General features: G+C 39.4%; 1 protein-coding gene across 1 annotated transcript in view; it reads left to right on the forward strand.

Annotated features, from left to right (window-relative positions):
- GYPC (glycophorin C (Gerbich blood group)) overlaps positions 1-20,787 on the forward strand; it is a 36,427-nt gene extending 15,640 nt beyond the window's left edge. The window contains exons 2-3 of the mRNA XM_054209488.1: positions 12,249-12,299; positions 14,877-20,787. Of these exons, the coding sequence (XP_054065463.1) occupies positions 12,249-12,299; positions 14,877-15,073 (248 nt within the window). The 3' untranslated portion in view covers positions 15,074-20,787. The remainder of the gene's footprint in view (positions 1-12,248; positions 12,300-14,876) is intronic.
- The last annotated feature ends 208 nt before the right edge of the window (positions 20,788-20,995 follow it).

The raw sequence follows: 20,995 nt of genomic DNA on the forward strand, positions 1-20,995 counted from the left end.
ATTTGGGAAAGGAGCCGCCCAAAGGCTTTACAGTAAGCCAAAAATACGTTGATCAGAGAAGTGCCATAGCAAGCATTTGTTGCTATTGAAAAGTGCTAGACCATATTTCTTTGCTTAATGACACACATTAATCCTCTATTGAAGTTGCCAGGGCTGTCCAAGCTGAATCTGGCTTTAAAGGTTTAAAATATAGTGCAAAGTATAAAAATGTAGCATTCCAACCAAAAAAGGAGCTGAAAAAATCTCAGTAATGCCCCTTTGTTTTTTCCTGTGCTGTTTAAACCACTAAGGACATGGTCTACAAGCTTTGAAATGGTTGCAAAAAGATGGCATTTTTTAAATTTGTGACCAAAATGTGAATATTATCCAAGTATTCACTGCCACTTCTGTTTTCAGTCCAGTTTCCTAATGAAATGAGTCTTATGTGTTCCTGCTGTCTATCTGTCTGCTTAATCATCTGCTCATCCATCTGTCACTTCCCATCAAGAACTTCTGGATCCACTGGCCAGTTTCAACCAGATTTGAAAGAGAAGCAGAAGCCTCAGAAATGATTGTCATTCTCCAAGTTGTATGAAAGTCAACATTTGTCTACAGAGAGCCATTCAAGTCAGCAGTAACACAAAAAGGGCTCCTTATTCAGAGACTGAACTAAATGGAGTTCTTTTCTAGTTAGGAATGTAATAACATCAAATTTTGGCATGGAAAGATTGCTTGCATAAACATGACTGCAACTTAACAGGCAAAAGCGGTGTAAGACACTATTTAAACACCTATAGGAGAAATCTAGCCCTTCTGACCAGTACATGTTGAAAGCTCTGTGAAAAGGCTCTGACTACCTTATAGAAAGGCTAAGCCCTCAGCACAGGCTTTGGAGAGGGATGGTTAAGCAATGCTAACAGTAATGGTTGGGATTTATTTTCCCTAATTATAGACCCCAGAAAGGTAGGCTTCTAATTGTCTAATAGTCTTCTAGGTTTGCTGCTTGATTGATGGGGAGAGAAATTCCCCCCTATCGCCCAGAACTCATCACACCTCTGTTCGAGTTGAATGGATCTCCTTGCAACAAGGCTTGTCATAATAGAATAGAATAGAATAGAATAGAATAGAATAGAATAGAATAGAATAGAACAGAATAGAATAGTTCCAGTTGGAAAGGACCTATCACAATCATCTAGTCCAACTGCCAACTAGCGTCCTCTGCAGCTCCTGTGGAGACAGTTTAGGTCACATGGACTCCTTTCCAGGAGCCAAACGTCTCGCCAGTGTGGTTATTAGCTCTTCACCTCCATGGTACTTACCGTTCTCGTTTTATTAGGAGAGAGGAACATTAGTAATGAGTCATTAATGAATCTCACAACAACGTAAGTCTCATGCTGAAAAACATTCAGTATACGGCTTCAGTGAAGACTTTTTCATGCTCAGCTCCGTTAATGCATTCAGTATGCTATTTGTCAAATAATGGCAGGCAACTGTCCAAAAATAATAGACAAGCGAGAGTTTTTCCTTGTTTTTTTTATCTTTTTAACAATTATTGCACAATCTGTCTAGAATTGCTCAGATGAATGATAGATGGTAAAGAAGTTTTGCTAAAATTGCTCAACTCAGTTCAGACAGCTTGGGCTGATACGTAAAGGCCTTTTGGATAATAAAATGGGCTTTGTCTTTTTAAATGGAGCAGATATGCAAAAGAAATCTGCATATTCATTGCAGAATCCTTGGGAAATGAGAAATGTTGTTGCCCTGAGCTACTATTTGCCTTGCAAGTTTCTAAGGTGTTTCAGTATGTTTTATTTTCTTTGTTTAATGTGCTCAATATTTAAAGCATTTGGAAGATAGTTTCCACTACAGATACCTCCATTAATAATATTAACCTCGTCGGTGCTCCAGGAAAGATCTCTGTGTCCCTAAAGAGCATATGCTAAACATCCTGACATTTCCACTTGCAATGCTTAGTAGTCAGTGCCTTAGGCAAGCACCGGTATATGAGCTGGATGGAGCTGAATACAATTCATATCAAATAAGCTAGGGGACAGAGCACAGAGAGCTCCTGTTTCCAAGAATTGTCACCTGTCGAACTGCTTTGCTACAAAATATTGATGGTGGGAATGAGACATAAAGGAAGAGACCTGCCCATGTTGGTAAAATGATTATACTTTTCTAAGGGTAGTAGCTTGGCACTACATTCTTTGAATTGTGGGAATAATATCTTTGTGCATAACTGCAGGCTTTGGCCAGGTTCCAGATGATTTCTAGATGACATCACCTGTAATTTGATCATATCACTTGTAATTTAAGCACAAGGTCAAGGTTTTTCATCTCAAACCAAGGAATAGACATTTATCAGCTTTAATAGAATAATGGCCATGTTTCTCTCCTTACATGGCAGTGTTCATTAAAACAAGTTTTCTGCCAGCAACATTCTTGCTTTTCGATGTATGTCTCTGCCCTCTAAATCCCACCCCAGCATACACTGGCTGCCTCCTGCAGCAGCTCCCCATGGGGAGGAGAAGCACTTGCTGTAGCTCCTCTGAACCTGGATGACTGGAAAGCACGTGGTGACCAAAGAACCAGCTGATGCTAAACAGAACTTAAAGTTGCTGAGTCCTCACCGCCTTTCCTTCACTGCTGGACTACTTTAGTCTTCCTTTTGTCTCCAGCCTAGATTTTTCATGAAAGTTGAGGCAAAGTGCTTATCTTTGCCTGCTCTTCCTTTAAAAACAGTCAAGGTTGAATAATGAAAGTCAAAACTTGTGAAGGTTACACGGACAGGCACACAGCAGGAACAGGGAAAATCAGCGCAAAAATGCTGGTGAATTTATTCGATGGAAATATTTCAAATACCAGCAAACAGTTCAGTCTGTCTTAGTCGGGGACTAATTTTAACTGATGTTTGTATTGAATAGTGCCACATCCATAAAAAGGGTATGTTTCAAATGTAAACTAAAACCTAATCTTAAGAAGTTATTAAGGTCATGAAATCAAGCACAGCAATGTTAAGAAACACAGAGATCACCTTATCCTCTGATGACATGGTCAAAATGCCTGAGAGTCAGGACTGAGGCTGGTAGATCTGTTAGGTACAAATTAAAAGCGTGTCTTGGTAAATTATTACAAGCAGATTTGCAGTTAAATTGTCTTACTACATCATATAACCACTTACGCAAGGGATTGCGAAGGAATTCTCATGTCCTCCAAGACCTCTTGGCCTCTGACTTTCCACTGAAACATTCTGGCTCAAATCTTTATACTTATCTTTCTAACATGCAGTGTTTAGGTCAGCGAGGTGTGCTTCTTTCATGCACTGTTTCTCAAGAATTAAGTATCTTTTGCAGGTTGTCGGATGGGCTTTTACTGTATCCATAGTCAGCTCCTTTGATTACCTATGATCATTTACAGCATTTGCAATGGTTAATCAATTAAGCCAGCGACTCCTTTCCATTCAGCTTTGATCTCAGTGAATGAGCAAATGGCTGGTTTGTTCCCATTTTGATTCAGCAAAAATGGCTAGAGCTTGAAATTGTTGACTTTGGAGGACAGGGAGGAATTATTTGACAGATTCAGTGGATATTTAGTATTTCTTTCAAAACCTTCCCAATTAAAAAGTCCTCCAAAAGAGTGCACTATTCTGATGAAGAGGGGGGAGGAGGAGGGACACATGCAGGAAAACTTCCTGGTCATGGACTTACGGATTGATTCATAACCCATTTGTCACCCCTTCTTTAATGAAGCAATAGCAGGTCAATTTATGTTCCCCGGCAAGATGTTGTACATTTGGAGCATGAGCCGACTGTGGTGGTTGTGGAGGAAAAATGTAAATGATGGCCTGGTCACATTAACATATCTCCATGGAAAAGTGAGGAACTTTTGCAGTCATATGACTATAAACAAGGCACAACTTGCAAATTGCCACATGCAGCACGTTTTGAAAAAGGTTAGACCTTCTTCCAGGTCCACACACTTCACACACCCTTTCTACGATAAGAAGGCAGTGTTTCCTCTTCAGACATCAGGCAGCTCCATAGGAGCACAGCAAAACCTGGCCACTGTAAATGAGCAGCAAGACCACCACCGGGTGGACCTTGGCGGCTTCCCACATCCCATCTCTCAAGACAAGGTTTCTACAGCACCCTCTTGTAAGCTTCATTGCCCACTTGCTACGGAGCTCCAGTGCTAGTGGAGACAGCTCTTTTCTCTAACTTCTACTCTGCTCTGGGTTTCTTCTACCAACCCTGAAACCTTCTTGTCCTTCATGATGCTATAAGGAGTAGGCAGATCCATCTGAATTTCTCTGTCGGTTTTTTACTGTATGTGTACATCAGTGTGAATACACAGGACACATTAAATATCTGTTACCAGAGGGGACATGGGCCTACCATAAGCTCTCTCTGAAGTGCTGTGCTGCATGGGAACTTTAAGTTTGCAACTTTTATAGTACTTCTGAGGGGGGATTGCCATTTTAATGCTCTTACAGCATGCACTTTGCTTAATTGCCGTTAGAATCGGTGGCTGGTATCAAGGCAACCTCAGCTAAAGAGCTAAAGTACTTTAATGTATGCCTAGTAAGTGCAAAAAAAATTAAAAAAAAAGAGTATGTGATTTGAACTGAACGGGGAGTTTAGTTTTTTTCCAATTCTTTTTGGGGATTAACAGAAAAGTTTTATTTAACTAAAAAATCTGTCTTTTGTTTAGAATATGTATTCCTTTAAAACACAGTTTTCTTCTCTTTTTTTTAAATTTGTTAGGTAAAGTTTTTATTTCAAAACACAGAATATGTTCAATTTTAAAAGATGGTTATTATTTTTCACCTAAAATAGCTTCCCAAATTTCATAAATATTTTCTCCTTCTCCCTCTTATCATTAAGGGGTATCATATGATTATTTTTTGACAAGCTGACTTTTAGTGTGCCTGTCTATCTCTGATCTTCCCTAGGACCCAAGTGCAATTCAGCTTCCCAAAAGAAGGAGAAACTGTGTGAGTGAAACTGCTAGGCCCTCAAACATTGGAAAACATATTTTCTTTTATTTACTTTATAACATTCTATAATGGTACAAAAATATTTTGCTGACACTGTATAGCAGAATAAAATGTGACCTGCTAAAATTATGCAGCAATCCTAATCTAATTAAACTAATTTGATAATGCCCTTTTATCCTCACTGTATTACAAAGTGTGAAAAGTCTTGAACAGACCTTTATTTTAACTGAATGAGACTGGATTTTGTCTTCTCAGAATTAATGACAAAGTACTTGCTAGCGAGGGTAGCAAGAGAATTGGGCCCGGTGCATTTTAATTTTGTAGATATTTTTAATCTGCATGATTTACCTTACATTTGGAGCACAGTCCGTTTACTTACCCAAAAGATCATGTGGTTGTTGTACGACACCATTATTGTCCTTATAATAATTTAGTATATAAATGGAAGCCAAATTATTCTGTCTCTTGTCCAGACTGACAGATGAGAAACTGTTCCTTAATTTTGAAAGAACAGCCTTGATGTGTTTCATTATCTAATGGGAGATGGTGATGGCTTTTTCAGCAGGATGTGTCAAAATGATGGGTTCACACTGATGACCCTTTGGGATAAGAGATGCCAGCTCTGGCAGGGCACTACACACTTACTGGCAAATATTAAAATAGGTAATGATTATTTTTTTTTTAATCCAGAAAGGCCTCAGTGCGATGCATCTGATACCGTAACACAGGCCAGAGAGCAGCTTGAGCAATTAACATATTTTTAACATGAAGTTTTCGGAAGTCGGTTCAACTCATTTTTACACACGCAGCTGCAGTGAACCAGTTCTAACTATAGCTTGTAAATTAAATCGGTATGCTAAGGTTAATAGATTAGTGATTTTCTCATGAATGCAATGTGTTAGCAAGGCACAAACATAAACCAAAGGGCAAGGAGGACATACCACAGTTGCATAAACAATGGAGATGTTAAGACTTCATTAGTTCTTCCATACTAAATGTATGGTAAGAAAAGTCTTGCATCGGTGATGACAACAGGGGCACGTTAAGACCTGCTTTTACGGCCAAGAGGAGTGATGACTGCAGAAGAGCATGCAAAGAACAAAAAAAGCTCCTGGAAAAGGAATAGTTACAATAAATAAATTTTATATGTATAATACTAAAAAAATTAAAAACTGCAAAAATTGTAGCAAAGGACTTTAACAATTGCAAAAGCTTCCTGGTGTACTTTGTAGATTTCTCAATACTTTCAGAAGTTTATAATGTTTTACCGAACCAAATCAAATACCTTACTGTTGTCTTCAGTGGAAGCAGTTAGGTCAGTGATGACTGTTTTTGAAACCCCACTTAAATTCATTAGATAAAAAGGCAATCTTCCCTTAAAATTACAACTTTTTTTTTTTAAATAAGGCAAAATCAGTATGGTATTTTGTGTTAGGTCAATTGATAAAACGAAAAAACAGACAATATTACAATAGACAGTATTACGGAGTAAATTGTGTTTTGTTAGTCTCCCGTTATACTTAAAGGTCTTTTTCAAATATATGAATGTATGAAAGAACAGTAAATACAGAAGCAAAATCCTTCTCTGCATTACATTTATATCTGTCGTGAATCATGAGCTGGATGTTACTCAGTTTGAACATCTCCCGTGTTTACTGGAAGTGCACAGATAGATAGTACTACTATTTAAGACAAAACCATTAAACGTTTAATAGTTGAATTCTAATTCAGCCTACAGACTGCAACAGCATGATCAATATTTAGGGTGGTCCTTCAAAGGACGTCCATGGCTATACCTCCATTTCCTCACCTGGAAAAGCCCCGCTAGAGCGGTGTTTTTGATAAGGTGGTTAGGTGAGCTGATTAAGGGTGAAATCTTACAATGCGTTTCCTAGTCTGCACACCTAGGAAACCCTAAGAAGGAATTGACTGCCCTAAGGAGCTCAGCTCATCATTCACAGCGATTGAATGAATTTCAAGTACTTCTTATGCAACGAACAGGCACATCAAGAGACATGCCCAAGAAAGCACTTAGAGACCTACTTGAGTGTAATTTAGCAGCCAAGGCTTCGTCTGAGATTGTAACCACAAGCAGGCAGCATTGGAGCATCATGATAAGGGGTGGCTTAGGTTGCTAAGAATTGAAAACACAAGCTTGTGGGTAGGAAAATCCGGAAAGGCAGGAGCAGGAGCAGTGCTGCCTGACTGGTGTTGAGTGGGTTTGAAAACTGTGTTGTAAAAGCTGCTTATCACACACAGATATCTGTATAGTCACTCAACTTGACTCACTCACTCCAAAACAGCAGTATCACCCACAGCTGCAAGGAAATCGTGAAAACATGAGCCGTAATCTCAGGGCTTTCTTTCTATATTCAGCACTACTTAGCAGTAAGCACTTGTCCAGCTTTAGCCTGGAGCTTTATCTTAGGAAATGAGAGAGACACTGAGGAGTCTGGCGTAAGGTCTACGTTATCCCATCAAACTGCCCTTGTGGGTTACACAGCAGAGATTTGGTAGGTGGCAGCAGTAGATTAGATCTATCCTGTAGGATGATTCCCATGCATTCATTTCAATGTGCCAAATGGGGATCCCTTTGCAGATACAGTTTTCCTTTCATGTCTTTTCCGCAGGTAAATCCATAACAAAAGAACATGTAGGTATTTATATTGCTATCTACAGTGCTGACTGCAAAAGCACTAAGGGTGCAAGTACTGGATTTTTTTTTTCTGGAAACACCTTTAGCAGGCAAAAATGATACCTGAAAAATTAGGAAGCTTGAATCTCTCTGCAAGTTTATCCCATGCGTCACTGACACGAGCCGCAGAAGCGCATTAAGGTATTGTTTTCTACAAGTACCAGGATCTAAAATCTGTGCTTCCTATGCTGGATAGGAGAAAATATTTTGGGAACAAATATGCTCCTTCCCATTATTGTGTAAGTTGAATAGCTTGTCAGTTTGGATGTCTTAAGATGGTTACATTTCTAAAGTAGATCATTGATAAATCTTCCATCTTTATCAGAATTCTCATAATACTTTGTGTTTTCCTTAAAGACCTGTTTCCTGGTGGCACAAAATCATGCCAAAACCTCAGTTTTCATCTACAAAGCACATTTGGTCTTTGGTGTTGTAAAGAAGGGCTGGAAAGTAAGACTTGAGTGAAGCTCAGGTATGAATGCAAGGACAAATAAAAGAAGCTTTAAATTATTTTAAAGCCAGTGTTGTAATTTTTGAGCAGGAAGTGAGTTATAGCTTTTAGTGGCTCAGATTTGTAATTTAAAGAAGCCATTTCAACTGCCAGAAGTGCATAGCAAAACAAAGAGAGTGCCGAACCTCAAACAAACATTTTCGTGCTGGACCTGCATCCTTCAAACAAGTGCTCCTCAGCCAAAATGGAATGGGATCAGTCTAAACTAGAAAAAAACCCTATCAAAATTAATAAAAGTCAAGTTTTATTGGAAAATCACACCTGGGTGAGATGGTTTAACAGATTTACCAACAAATTTAGCAGGAAATCTCACCCCTGGCTACATTAACATAGAAGCTAGTTGTACTGGCTGTGCACCTTTGAAGCGCTTGCAGTATTTCCGTCAGGAATATTCGTAGGACTTTCAGAGGCTGCTGCCCTCTCAGCATGATTTGATTGATGAGAATGAGACAGGTAGCAATTGTTGTTCTATTGCAAAATTTCTTATCAGTAAGTTTATGGGGAGAACGGGAATTTGATGAATTTCAGGTCATGGCACAAAGGCATTTCTTTCCCTTCATTCTGGCTTTTAGAAAGATACTTTTCAACAACAGGCAATTTGATTTGTATGTTCTGTTCGTGATTTAGCCAACTCATTTTGATGGCCAGAGATTTTATGAAAAACAAGTTTTCCCACAATCTTTTGATTTCTGCATGTCATGGTAACCAATGGCACTAAATAACAACACTGTCTAAACACTTTCGGGACCAGATTGTAGCTCTGGACAAGGGCCAGTGTAACAGTAAGAGGAAGTTTTGCAAGGACAATTTAGCAGCAGATAACACAAAAGATGTCCTTGAAACAAAGGAAAATAAACAAAACAGGTGCAACAGCAGTTACTGAAACACAGACCTCTGAGTGCTCTGCGTGCGAAGAAGAGCGGAGTAAAGAAGGTACAATAAGGCCAAAGCCTACAGCCGTTGCTCAGCTGAAAATTCCTCCAGTATGTCGGATATTTTTTCTACCTCAGAAAGGAAGATTCAGTCCTACAGTACTGCAGTTTATTTCTCACATAGACTGAGATGAAGTTCAAGAGAAAATGCTGAGGTTCCTGCCCAAGCGTGAATTCCCATCTGGATGTTGTCCCATGTGGCTGTTGTCTCACCCCTGCTCTGGGAAGACGGCTTCATTTCATGAGCACGTGCCTCACATTCGCCTCAGTCAAATTTTGTGAAGGGTGATACTGCTTGATTCTTGAATGACACTGATACCGTCCTCCCTGCCTAGCAATGTTCTGATATCGCCATGAATCACATAGCTATTTTTGGACAAAATGAAATTTCAGGGGCTCTGAGACAGGCACTGAGGGTCCCTCTCTCCCCTCACACAGAATCACTCAGAATGGTAGGGGTTGGAAGGGACCTCTGGAGATCATCTAGTCCAACCCCCCTGCCAGGTCAGGGTCACCTAGAGCAGGTTGTACAGGAACGCGTCCAGGTGCAGGGTTTTGAATGTCTCCAGAGACGGAGACTCCACCACCTCTCTGGGCAGCCTGTTCCAGTGCTCTGCCACCCTCAGGGTAAAGAAGTTCCTCCTCATGTTTAGGTAGAACTTCCTATGCTCAAATTTGTGTCCGTTACCTCTTGTCCACTGAAAAGAGCCCGGCCCCATCCTCCTGACACCCGCCCTTCAAGTATTTATAAGCATTGATAAGACTCCCCCTCAGTCGTTTTTTTTCCAGACTGAAAAGGCCCAAATCCCTCAGCCTTTCAGAATCACAGAGAATGGTAGGGGTTGGAAGTGACCCCCTCCATTGTCCTTGCTCTAAAAATGATCTGGGGAGCAGACCCTGGAAAATTCTGGCCATTGGCGGTAGCTGCAGTGTGCTGGCGCTCCAGATGGTGCAGCAAAAGGCCAGATGGGAGGACAGGAAGCACTTTTTGTAGTAAAAAGTCGACACACAAAGGAGAAGTCAGACTCTTGTGCTTGCAGTAAAATGGGAACCGTGGTGAGTGAAGCCACATCACGGTGTTAGCAGGTTGCTGAATGGCAGGGCAACATCAGCTTCACAGATCAATGCCAACTAGACGGTAACTCCAGATGAGTCCAGCATTCTTCTGAAAGCTTAGAAAGTACAGTATGAAAATGAAAACTTTTCTGCAAAGTGATGATACTGTAATCCATTATCAGAAAGCACTTTGGTGGCAAGTGCTAGAGATAAGGCACCTGCTTGTTATCTGAATCTGAGAGGCACCTGGGAACAACAGGAAAGAAGCAGAGCTTCTTCGCATACCTTTTTATAATTAAAGGGATAATGATTTGATCTGGAATTAATGTTTGGAAGCAAGCTGTGTGGCTAGGGAAGCGCTTTAGAATTCACACCTTCAAGTATTTGATTGCTGTAGAGGAGCCTGCTTTTTTGGCATGCAGCATATAGTTGGTGTATAAAGAAATACAGAACAGTTTGACCTTGAAGCAATTAATCTCTTCTGAGGCACATGGGTTTTGAATGGACATAGACATAATTAGAGTTTTTTAAATTACACAAGGCGTGCTCAATCTTTCCATCAGCGTGTAGCTGGTAGAAAATGCATGAAGGATCTCTGTGCAAGAGAAGAGGACTCCTACTTTCCCGAGAAAGCATCTCCCGTGTCTGGGAAGAGAAGGATCTTTTAAATCTCAGCTCTCCTCTGTTTATTACAATTTGATATAAGAGACTGGACATGACTAAGGAGAAAGCTGCTGACAGGGTCTTATCCTTCCATCATCTATCACAGATTTAGCAAAAGGAGAGCCACATATCAGCTGTACTGCCACTGTTGAATTTATAGAAGGATTTGGAATTACTATTTTTGCCTTTTCCAGAGAACTTTTCTATCCACTCTATTTACCAAAGGGAAATAAAAAAAGACCTCACATAAAGATATTTGCCTTATTTGGAAACCAGTATCATTTAGAATTGTATAAATAGTACAATAGTAAACAAAGAAAGGAGTGTCCCGTCGTAAACCTAGCCTGGAAAAACTTCAGGAGTTCATCACCTTCTCAGATTTCCACATAATTCAGGACTAAGTGGGCTGATACCAATGACATGAAATAAGGAGCAGAAAACAAGGTAAAAATTGTACCCTGATCAACTACAGAGAAGCTAGTGAAGAAATGCTTGTCTATATTAATTTACTTTCATTTAAGGTTTATATCAGATAAGGAGAGAAAAACCCTTACTGGTTTTCAGGACTTTTTTTTCCTCTCCCCTTTAAAACACTTTGGCTATTCATTAGTTGGTTTAGATATTTTTAGTAAGTGCTATAATTAAGATCGAAATGTAATTCAAATTCTAACTGCTATTTCAGCAGCTTACAAGTTTTCAGACCTATTTCTTTCTTCTTAAAAGGACATGGTCAGGTACTTCTCTTTTGTATTTAAATTGCAAAGTTATCTTTTTTAATAAATTATAATCCAGTAAAGAACATAATTTGATTTATCAGCACCTAATTCAGGCATACTCTAAGTGACAACTGTGTTTTGTACCACACACATAACAAGCTTGCCTTGATTCCAAATGCAGGTTTAAAAGAAAACAAATGCTGAGATTAAAAACAGGATATTGCAGAAAAATAAATACTAATTGAAATCAATAGAGCCAGATTAATTTGCATCAAATCAAGATCCAGACCATACTCTGAAGAGCCATAAATGGGAAAATGAATAGGCACCAACATTTTTTCACCAAAACTGGCTTTCTGAGAGTAATCACAGTACCAGAACGCTCTTAATTTAATCATTCACTGGAGGATGTTACAGGTAAGTGCTCGTAATAAACAGTAGGTGTTTCCCTGAGGGCCATGATAGTTTGCATAATGTGCTAGCTATTTATTTTCCAGTGTTATGGTGACAGAAAACCACTACAGTACAGCTAATTCTAATGAGATGTTTCATAAATGTCTTTTGCTAACGAGAGATCTTGTTTAAGTTCTGAGTTTCAGAGGTTAAAATAATACAACACCACCAGTACAGTCACTGCTGTTACATATGATCCAATTCCTTTTTCTTTAATTAACTTTCGTATGTTCCAATCTATTTATAGATGGAGACATTGAGAGCCCCACAGCTGGAGCAGATGTGGCTGTTATTGGAGGTAAGCAGAAGACCATATTAAGTAGCTCCGTTAGAATTAAAATAGTGAGCTGGTTGATATCTTGCATTTTGCAAAACCCTTACTTTGCTGACAAGACAACAGGAGCGGTACAATTAGAGTTAATTACACCAGTGGGAAACCTGCTCCCAGAGGGGCTATTGGCAAGATAACGAGATGAGATAATGAGTATAAGCCATATAGTGAGCAGTACCGCCCCCCCCCCATTCATTTCCTCATTTTTAGACAAAATACCTAAGAGTCCAGCAGCAAAGTCAACCTCTGATTCTTCATTATTCACTGGGCCAAGGTTGTCATTTAATATAAAACTCGTGTGGCATCATGCTAGCTCATACCAGCTCACCCTTTATTTTTACAGAATATACCACGGTGCATTTCCTCGTGTTCCATTAAAGCTTCCTCATGCATTTAAACTAAATACAGTTGTCAGAATAAATGAGCAAAGCTATGTTCACGGAGAGAACCTGCCTTCTTATTTTTATTGTGTTTGTTCATTTCCATGCTAACACACTAATTTCAGTCATTCACAAGGGGGTATACCAATCATTAGTGCAAATTGGTGAGGTTCTGCTATATTTCCCTCAGGTCCCATCTCCTGTAACTTTAATTTCAGCTTTCTATGAACAAGTAGCAGGTAAATTGATTTGTACTTAGTCCCTTAGGCTTATTAATATTGTGCTACATCCAACGCCTATTAAAGCCTCTTGTGTCAAGGGATATACCAGTGAGGTCCTAAAAATTGATGAAGCCCCCACTGCAACTATGATATTATTGTAAACCTAAGGTTCTTTGTATAAGCAATTTCGTTTCTGCTAGCAATAACTTCACTTTCCAGAACCAGGCACCATAAAATCTGTGAGATAACATAGCAGGCGTATTTTTTAAGACAGAGTTATCATTTTTATTTACCCTGCTAATGTTCTGTCTATTCCCCTGTTTTCATACCAATAGGGTATCCCCACTCAGTTTCCTGATGCTGATAAATCTAAAGCTTTGGAGATACCCGCTCCTGCCACAGATCTTGAACACAGGGGACAGAAGAGAGATACTGTCTGCATACCCCTCATTGTCTCTGCAGAATATCCGGGGCGTGATTCATCTGACCAAATGTAGGAATTCAGTTCTAGAAGAGGAATCACATGCATGCACACACACACAGTCCACTGATGGTAGAGGAATCATAGAATCATGAATACCAGGTTGGAAGGGGACTCAAGGATCATCTGGCCCAACCTTTCTTGGCAAAAGCACAGTCTAGACAAGATGGCCCAGCACCCTCTCCAGCTGAATCTTAGAAGTGTCTGATGTTGGGGAAAACCCAGTGGGGGTAACACAGGTGAAGCCTCCTGAACTATAGATGCCTACAGTGAGTCAAATCAATTCCTACTTAGTGCATTCTCACAGCAGCTTCACACTCCACATATGGAATTTTCCTAGGAATGTCCTGTTCTGGTGCTTTTTATTGGTTGCTTCTTTAATGTTTGGTATACTCCTGGAGTCATGTGAATATAGAATCAGCTCAGTATCATGTACTTGTACAGAATCACAGCTAAAGAGTTTATAAGCACATGCTAGTTGTATCCCAAAAAAGTGTTTAAAAAAAAAAATCGCACCGGTTGAATAAACTTCAAAATATTTCATTTTTTTTCAGGATTCTTAAGTGAACAATTCCATCTGGAGGGAAGGGGATACAGCTTGTAGTTTTTTAAGAATGGACTTCTCAGGGATTCCTCTTTTATGGAATTCTACCTTTCAAGGTAGAAAAAGAAAAAAAGGAAGGGGCTCTGGGAAGCCAGGAAGCACAATGTTCTCTGCACAACCACCCCCGAAACTTGGATTTACTTTCCTTCACTAGGAATGCTTCCATTCACCATTTAGTCCTATGCATATTTGGGTTACCTACAGAAATTTTTGTCCAGTCAACAAAATGCTAGTAATTAGCCGTAGTCCAGGAGACAGGAAGGACCTGCCCAGAATCCCTTCCTCCTCCCAGGAGTCACTTCCACATTCATTACAACCAGACTTTCTTAATTAGAACACAGCATGAAATGGCAGCTTGCAAATACAGAGCAGTACTGCGGTTGCATTGATCCTGCTATTTGTTGAATGTGTCCTAAGAAATACTCAGTCCCCTGAACTCCTGAAATACTCCTGAGTACGCTCACAGAGGCAGGGTCGGGTTGCCTCCAAACTCCCCTGGGTATGTGTTACCAGAAGGATGAAAGAAACCTCTTGGTTTTCCTTTATGTTCTCTTATTTCTTCTCATTTTGTAATGAACTTTTAGCTCCAATGAGTTCAACCAAATGAAGCCATCGATTTGAAAGAAAGCTAGTGAGACTTTGACCTGCATTCCTGCGGTATCTATACCCCATCTTTTTTTTTTTTTTTTTTTTTTTTGCAGTGTCAGACTCTGTTCTGATTTTGACCACTGCAACATGCGAACATCTTATGATATGTGGACTTCTTCCTATCAAGTAATTCAAATTGTGATGTCTGGCTGTGAGATGCTGCTCGCATTTTGTTACTGACAATACATTTGGCTGGTCTCTTTCCTCTAGGTGTGATTGCTGCAGTGGTATTTGTCCTCATTTGCCTGCTGGTGGTGATGGTCCGATACATGTACAGGCATAAGGGCACCTACCACACCAACGAGGCAAAAGGAACTGAGTTTGCCGAAAGTGCAGACGCCGCTTTGAAAAATGACCCTGCTCTCCAGGAAGCAGTGGATGAGAGCAAAAAGGAATATTTCATCTGAAAGGCAACGATTTCCATGGAGACTTCCCCAAGGGAATCAGTCAGAAAAGCTACATCAACAGAAGTGCTAAGAGATGGATAATATGAGGATACAGGCAAGCATCCTAATTGAAAAGTATTTCTTTACTTTTGCTGTCACTGGGTTGTTTCTTTTCCTCTACTGGTGAAGAACTAAATGGCAGATGCTTGCCTGTCGATTTTATGAGCAACACAGCTGGTCACAGTTGAAATCAATATCAGATAAGATGAAACAAAATCTCAGTATGAGTGACACACCAAAACCAGATAAAGATAGCAAATGTCAAGCCTTGACATTTGGTGAAAATAGCAGCTGCCAATGGAAAGCATCCTCTTAGAGTTAATGATGCATCCTATGCTGATATGATAAAGAATTACCTGAAATTTAATTTCAAATTGTCACAGAAAAAACATTAAACTAGCTAAAGCTGATGTAGCTGTAACAAAAAAAGGCTTTGTAGCCCAGATATCTACCCCTTCCCCTTAAATGTGCTATTTTATTGGCACAGGGGAGTTTGCTTTGTTTGTTTGGGGATTTAGACTGGGATTTTTTTTTAATTTTTTGCATTTTATATATATATATAAAAGTCAAAGACACTTCAAAGAAATAAAACTGTTGCAAAACATGGAAGATGTAGGAACGAAGGATTTATTTCTAACTTGCTCTGCACGGCAGCTTGAGAACTGCAAATTGTTGGAATTTACAGTGTAGTATATAATAGTCAGTAGACTTACAAATATGATTCCAATTAGCTGGTAGGTTCCCTGCATGCATGCATAAATAGATATATATTAAAAGGTAAAGCATCTTGGTTTAAACAGGCCTTTTTAAACAATGGAGCTCAGCTAGATTTTTTTTCAAGTAGGATATTTTTGCCCGAGTATTTATTTATTTATTTTGCATTGGAAAATTCTCTTGAACGCCCGCCAGCAGGATTTTGGATTTTTTCAGGGAGAGGAAATCAGTTCAGGTGCAGATACTGATAAATGCATATTACAAATGCAACCGTAAGACTGCCGCTACGAAGAAGCTTGCTCATCTGCATCCCACTGGCTTTCATTGATGTCACCTTCTGTATGGCCTCTGTGTAGCATTTGCATTGTGCTAGGTAAGAGAATTACACCAACCATCAATGCTTCATTATAAATAAATAAATAGATTAGTCATGGTGGGTCACATGAAAAGATCTTATTCCTCGCCTAAGAATCGACGGTGATGAGTTTCTTTACCCCAGTAAGTTGGCTTCCTAATTGAAACCCACAATTAGCTCCGGAAATAGGATAATTGTTCTCTGCACCTGCTCATCCCCAGCTGCGATGGTGCCCTGGACTACTGAAAATAGAGGGGGAGAAATACACGATAACAAATAAGACACTGATGAGCTCTGCTCAACTCCATATGTTTTTCCTGTGTTTTTGATCTATATATGTGTATACATACATATTAAGTCATCTACAACTGTGCTTTCAAGGCACTGCTGCTGGTCACTTGTGCTTGCTTTTTGGCACCAAAGCTTGGAAAGCTCCTGGACTCCGGTATTCATTATCAACATTGGCCTAAAGTGCAGTAAGAGAAGACAGATCTGAAAAAGAAAAGACTCTGAGGACCCAAGTGTAGAAATGGGATATTTTGTCTTTTCAATCACAATCTCAGTCTTCCTTCAGTATCTGAAGGAGATGGACTCTGAATTGTTCTTAAAATCCCAATAGCTTTGATTTAGAATCCTCAGTCCCTGCCTGTTTGCCTTTTAACCAAAGAATATCAAAATCACACCAAATTTACTAAATGCTTAAGATATTTTTTGTAACATACCATTGCACAACAACATTGTATTCTTTTGCTATTGCAGTATAAAATGCACAAACCCCAGCACTAGCAGAGCTCAAGTGTTTTGATACTATACACCTCACTGTTTCCTTCTAAGATACCTTACTATTTTAATCTTTTTACTACTTTTGAAAAAGGAAACTGGTTTTATTCTTCTAGGACAAGTATTGGAAAAATTCACTAATCTTAGCTGTAGGACTGTTTGTAAAACTGAAGACCCCTGACCCTCCGGTTCAATAAAAACGTAAATATTTTGTCTGAGGAGAGGGTAAATGGGGTGACTTGAGCTCTGCTGCATCTCCCACACAGAGCGTGTGAACACAAAAAAACTTTCCTCGAGTGCTAGCAGGACCTTTAGAGGACGACCCGCCTTTTGTCCCCCTTCATATACTTAGAACCATGTAATGCAAGTTTGGCTGTTAAAGAAAATTGGCTTCAGAGGAAGTTGTGGGGGACACGGGGAATAAATTCCTGCCTCCCTCCCCAGTCATAAAATTCTGGTTTTTGCAACTTGAGCCTGCTGATTACAATTAGACAACTGTCTCATACCTGATACACAAGAGAATCTGAATTAGTATCTCTTTTGGGGTGTGTGTGAGTCTTTTAAGTATGAGGTGGACTGAGACAGACTAACTGTCCACATTGGAACTACAGAGGCCAGATTCAGATCTTCTGGTGGTACAACATGAGTTCGATGGAGCTCAGCCAATTCTTACCAGTTCAGTCAACACCAGACTTCGCGTCATTGCTTCCCCTAACTCTGAACTTCATGCAACTACTGGTCTTTGACTATATTCCTTCTTAATAGCTTAATTAAATCTCTTTATCCCATTCTCCTTATTCATCTAGGCTGACAAACAGTCCAAGCGTACAGCAACAGCTTCCCTATTGGTAATGAGCCACTTTGAATATCTGCAGAGCAGTGACTCTGGCAAGAGCTATGGTTTCAGTTAGTTTATTTTTTTACAGTGTCCTTTTGGGTTCCAGGGCTTTGTGTATTTAGAAATGACTCAAGCACACTGAACAGAGAGGAGAGATGGTTTGTGGAGAGTTTCTGTTTATTTGGTTTTTTCAGGACAAATTTTGCTTTGTAGTGAAGAAAGCTCATGACATATGATGACTGGCAGACTCTAATGGCCTGATCCTGCTATTTTTCACTTACACAATAACTCTACTGTCTTGAGTCATTCAATTTAGTTGCAAAAAGAGTGCATTACAAACTTCCTATAACTTTTAGGCCTAATTAGCAAAACATCCTTCTGCAAGCAACATGCTGTGCTAAAGCAAACAATATGCACGATGCCGAGATGTCTTGGTTGACAGCCATAGCTTTTCATCACCAATGATGAAATTATTTTTACAATTTGCTTCCTGAATAGAGAATTAAGGAAACAGTTTATTTCCCGCCCCCCCATATTTTTATCCCAGGTCCCTCCACTGCTGTGACCTGTTGTTCTGCAGCTCTGTGGTGCCACATCTCCCCAGCTGTGACTGCCATTCTCGTCTGCAGTCCCCCAGGCTCCCAGCTGGATCCCCACTGCCCTATGGCAAAGGATTGGCTATTTATTTATGCACTTATTCATTTATTTCTATCAGTGAAGATACTCTCTGCCAGCCAAGGACCAATTTTCACAAAGGTTTTAGCTTTGGACTTCCAGTCCTGCGTCAAATTTGATCAAACCTGACCAAGCTGACCTGAGACTGATTCACAGAGTGATCACATATGTCACGTTTTCACAGAAAACAAGTCTAAAAGTAGTAATGCAAGCTCTCTAGTTAGTTAAATTTATTGCTATAAATCTCTACTGCTCACTGAACAAGGGAGCAGAATGACTATCCCTCAAGCAACTCAGTTTTGTCTTGATACCTTAAAGCCCTGTGAAAGCTTGTTGAATCCCACTTTGCACAGAAAGCCACTGGCCCATGCTTAGAAGCATAAGTCACTTTCAATGATGTACAGGAAAGCTGTACCTTAAAATGACCGATATTTTCTGGAGTTGGAAGAGAGACAATAAGCATGATCTTGTAGGAACACAAGACTTTTTTTAAGGATATATGGAAATGACAAGAGTTAAACATAATATTTCTGATTACATTGATGAGCTTTAAGAGTGGGTCGATGGAGCTTTCAAATTCTCTCCCTGAAAAAAATAATATCATTTTTGCAAAAGGAAACGAATCTCCCTTTAAACCATCTCTTCTTGTCAGGCTTTGAAAACAGGCTTTGCAGATTCAATATTCTACCATTCTGCCTTAACATCTGGAATGCAGTTTCTTCTAATTTTTGGAGGATACCTGTATAGTCCTCCCCTGCACAAAAATGTCGGCTTGCCAGGGTCAGCCCCTGTAGCAGCATTACAGCTCAGCAGAGTAATTCTGCCCAAAAGCAGTCAGTCCCAAATGCGTATCTGGCTACCTATTACTGGACCTGGTAGACCTTTTTTTCTGGGGCTTGGCCTCTATCATTCCAGGTTTTCCTGAGGTACAATGGGATTAATGCAGTCCCAAGGAGTATTTAATCAGCCACTAGTCCAGATAACTACTTTTCCTTTTTTTTCTGTTTAGAACAACTGGACCAAATAACTTTGGGGGACTATTAAAAATAGTACCGTAGGATCCCTTAGAACATCGATTTTTCTCTTAAGCAAAATCTAGGGATCATTGGGGGAACACCAGGACAACAAAAAAAATATAAATCCCTTTCAGCAAGGAATGCAGACAAGGTGCTGAAACGTTTACACCTGCGGAATAAGTAGGATAGCACCACTAGTACAGCCTGCGAGGATTCCTCACAGAGTACAGGAAACCCTGAGTCAAAATGTAAATCAGTAAAAAGATACAGAGGGGGAGAAGGTAATTAGATGCCAATAGAGATGGAGAGCAGTTTTTCATCAAACAAAATAGATATTGCTGTTTGAAGAAATCAAAGTGTATTTGCTGAAGGTAACTGCTGACAACAAATTTCTTTGAATTATATGAGGTGTTTGAATTCCTTGCATGTGCCAGTCCAATCAAAAAATGCTGGTAAATACATATCAAAAGAGTACTCACGTTAAATATATTAAGGGCTGTTTATTGCGTTTTCTAAAATCTCTCAGTTCTTCACATAAGAAAGCTCTGTGTGTTTAGAAAATGCAGGAGCTTCACAGCAGCAGTTCATATAAGACAGAAAACTAAAGAAGAAGCAGTGAACACACATCGGATGTCTGGAAATTCAGGTAGTTAGTAAAGGAAGCTAAAGATATAAAAGATAAACATACATGGTGAGTAAAAATTCCAACCATATTACAAAGAAATGAAATGTTTGTAGCAGTAGAGGTCCTTCTCTAGTTCAAGATGGTAATATTATCAGTGACTAGAAATAAGGAATCCTTACTCTACATTACTGTTGCCTTTATGGTTGGGATAAAATCCCACTGAATTCAGTGGGACAAGACTTTCACTGACAATATTTATCCTTCCTGCAAAAAAATTGTATTCCCACCCATGTCAGAAAGAAACACACTCAATTAAAGTAGAAGCCTTTGTAAGTGCTGATCTTTCAGCATAACCTTTTGCCTTCACACCGTTTTTCTGTTGTTTCAAACTGTATATATGATGGAAAGTATCTGATACATTGTATTGAAGTCTATTTTAATTGCAGCATTGCTATGACAAGAATAGAGAATACAGAGCATTCAAAGCTTACTGCCGATTGTATGTTAAAGCTGACTATAATGTTTGTATTTACCAAAGCTATTAATGCACTTCTGGTGTAAATCTACTATATTTTGAACTGGGGGGGGGGTGGGGAATCAAAACAACAAACAACTAAAATATGACGAAACAAATAACTTTATAATTAAAGTTGTAATTTTCAGCATTTAAAAGACTGATCTCATTTTTGTTCTCCTTTAAAATACCATGAACTTTTAGAATTGCCAATTATGATGTTTTCCTAAGAATGTTGATCAAAAAGAAATAGTAAGCTAGAATTTTTTTTTAGTAGAACATGAAACTCTAAAAGATATACTGCTGGTGTTTGCATTAAAAAAGCAAGAGAAGCTTTTGATAGATCTAAGGAGGAGTCAAACTTCA

Source organism: Rissa tridactyla, chromosome 7 (genome assembly GCF_028500815.1).
Source record: "Rissa tridactyla isolate bRisTri1 chromosome 7, bRisTri1.patW.cur.20221130, whole genome shotgun sequence".
Classification (NCBI taxonomy): domain Eukaryota; kingdom Metazoa; phylum Chordata; class Aves; order Charadriiformes; family Laridae; genus Rissa; species Rissa tridactyla.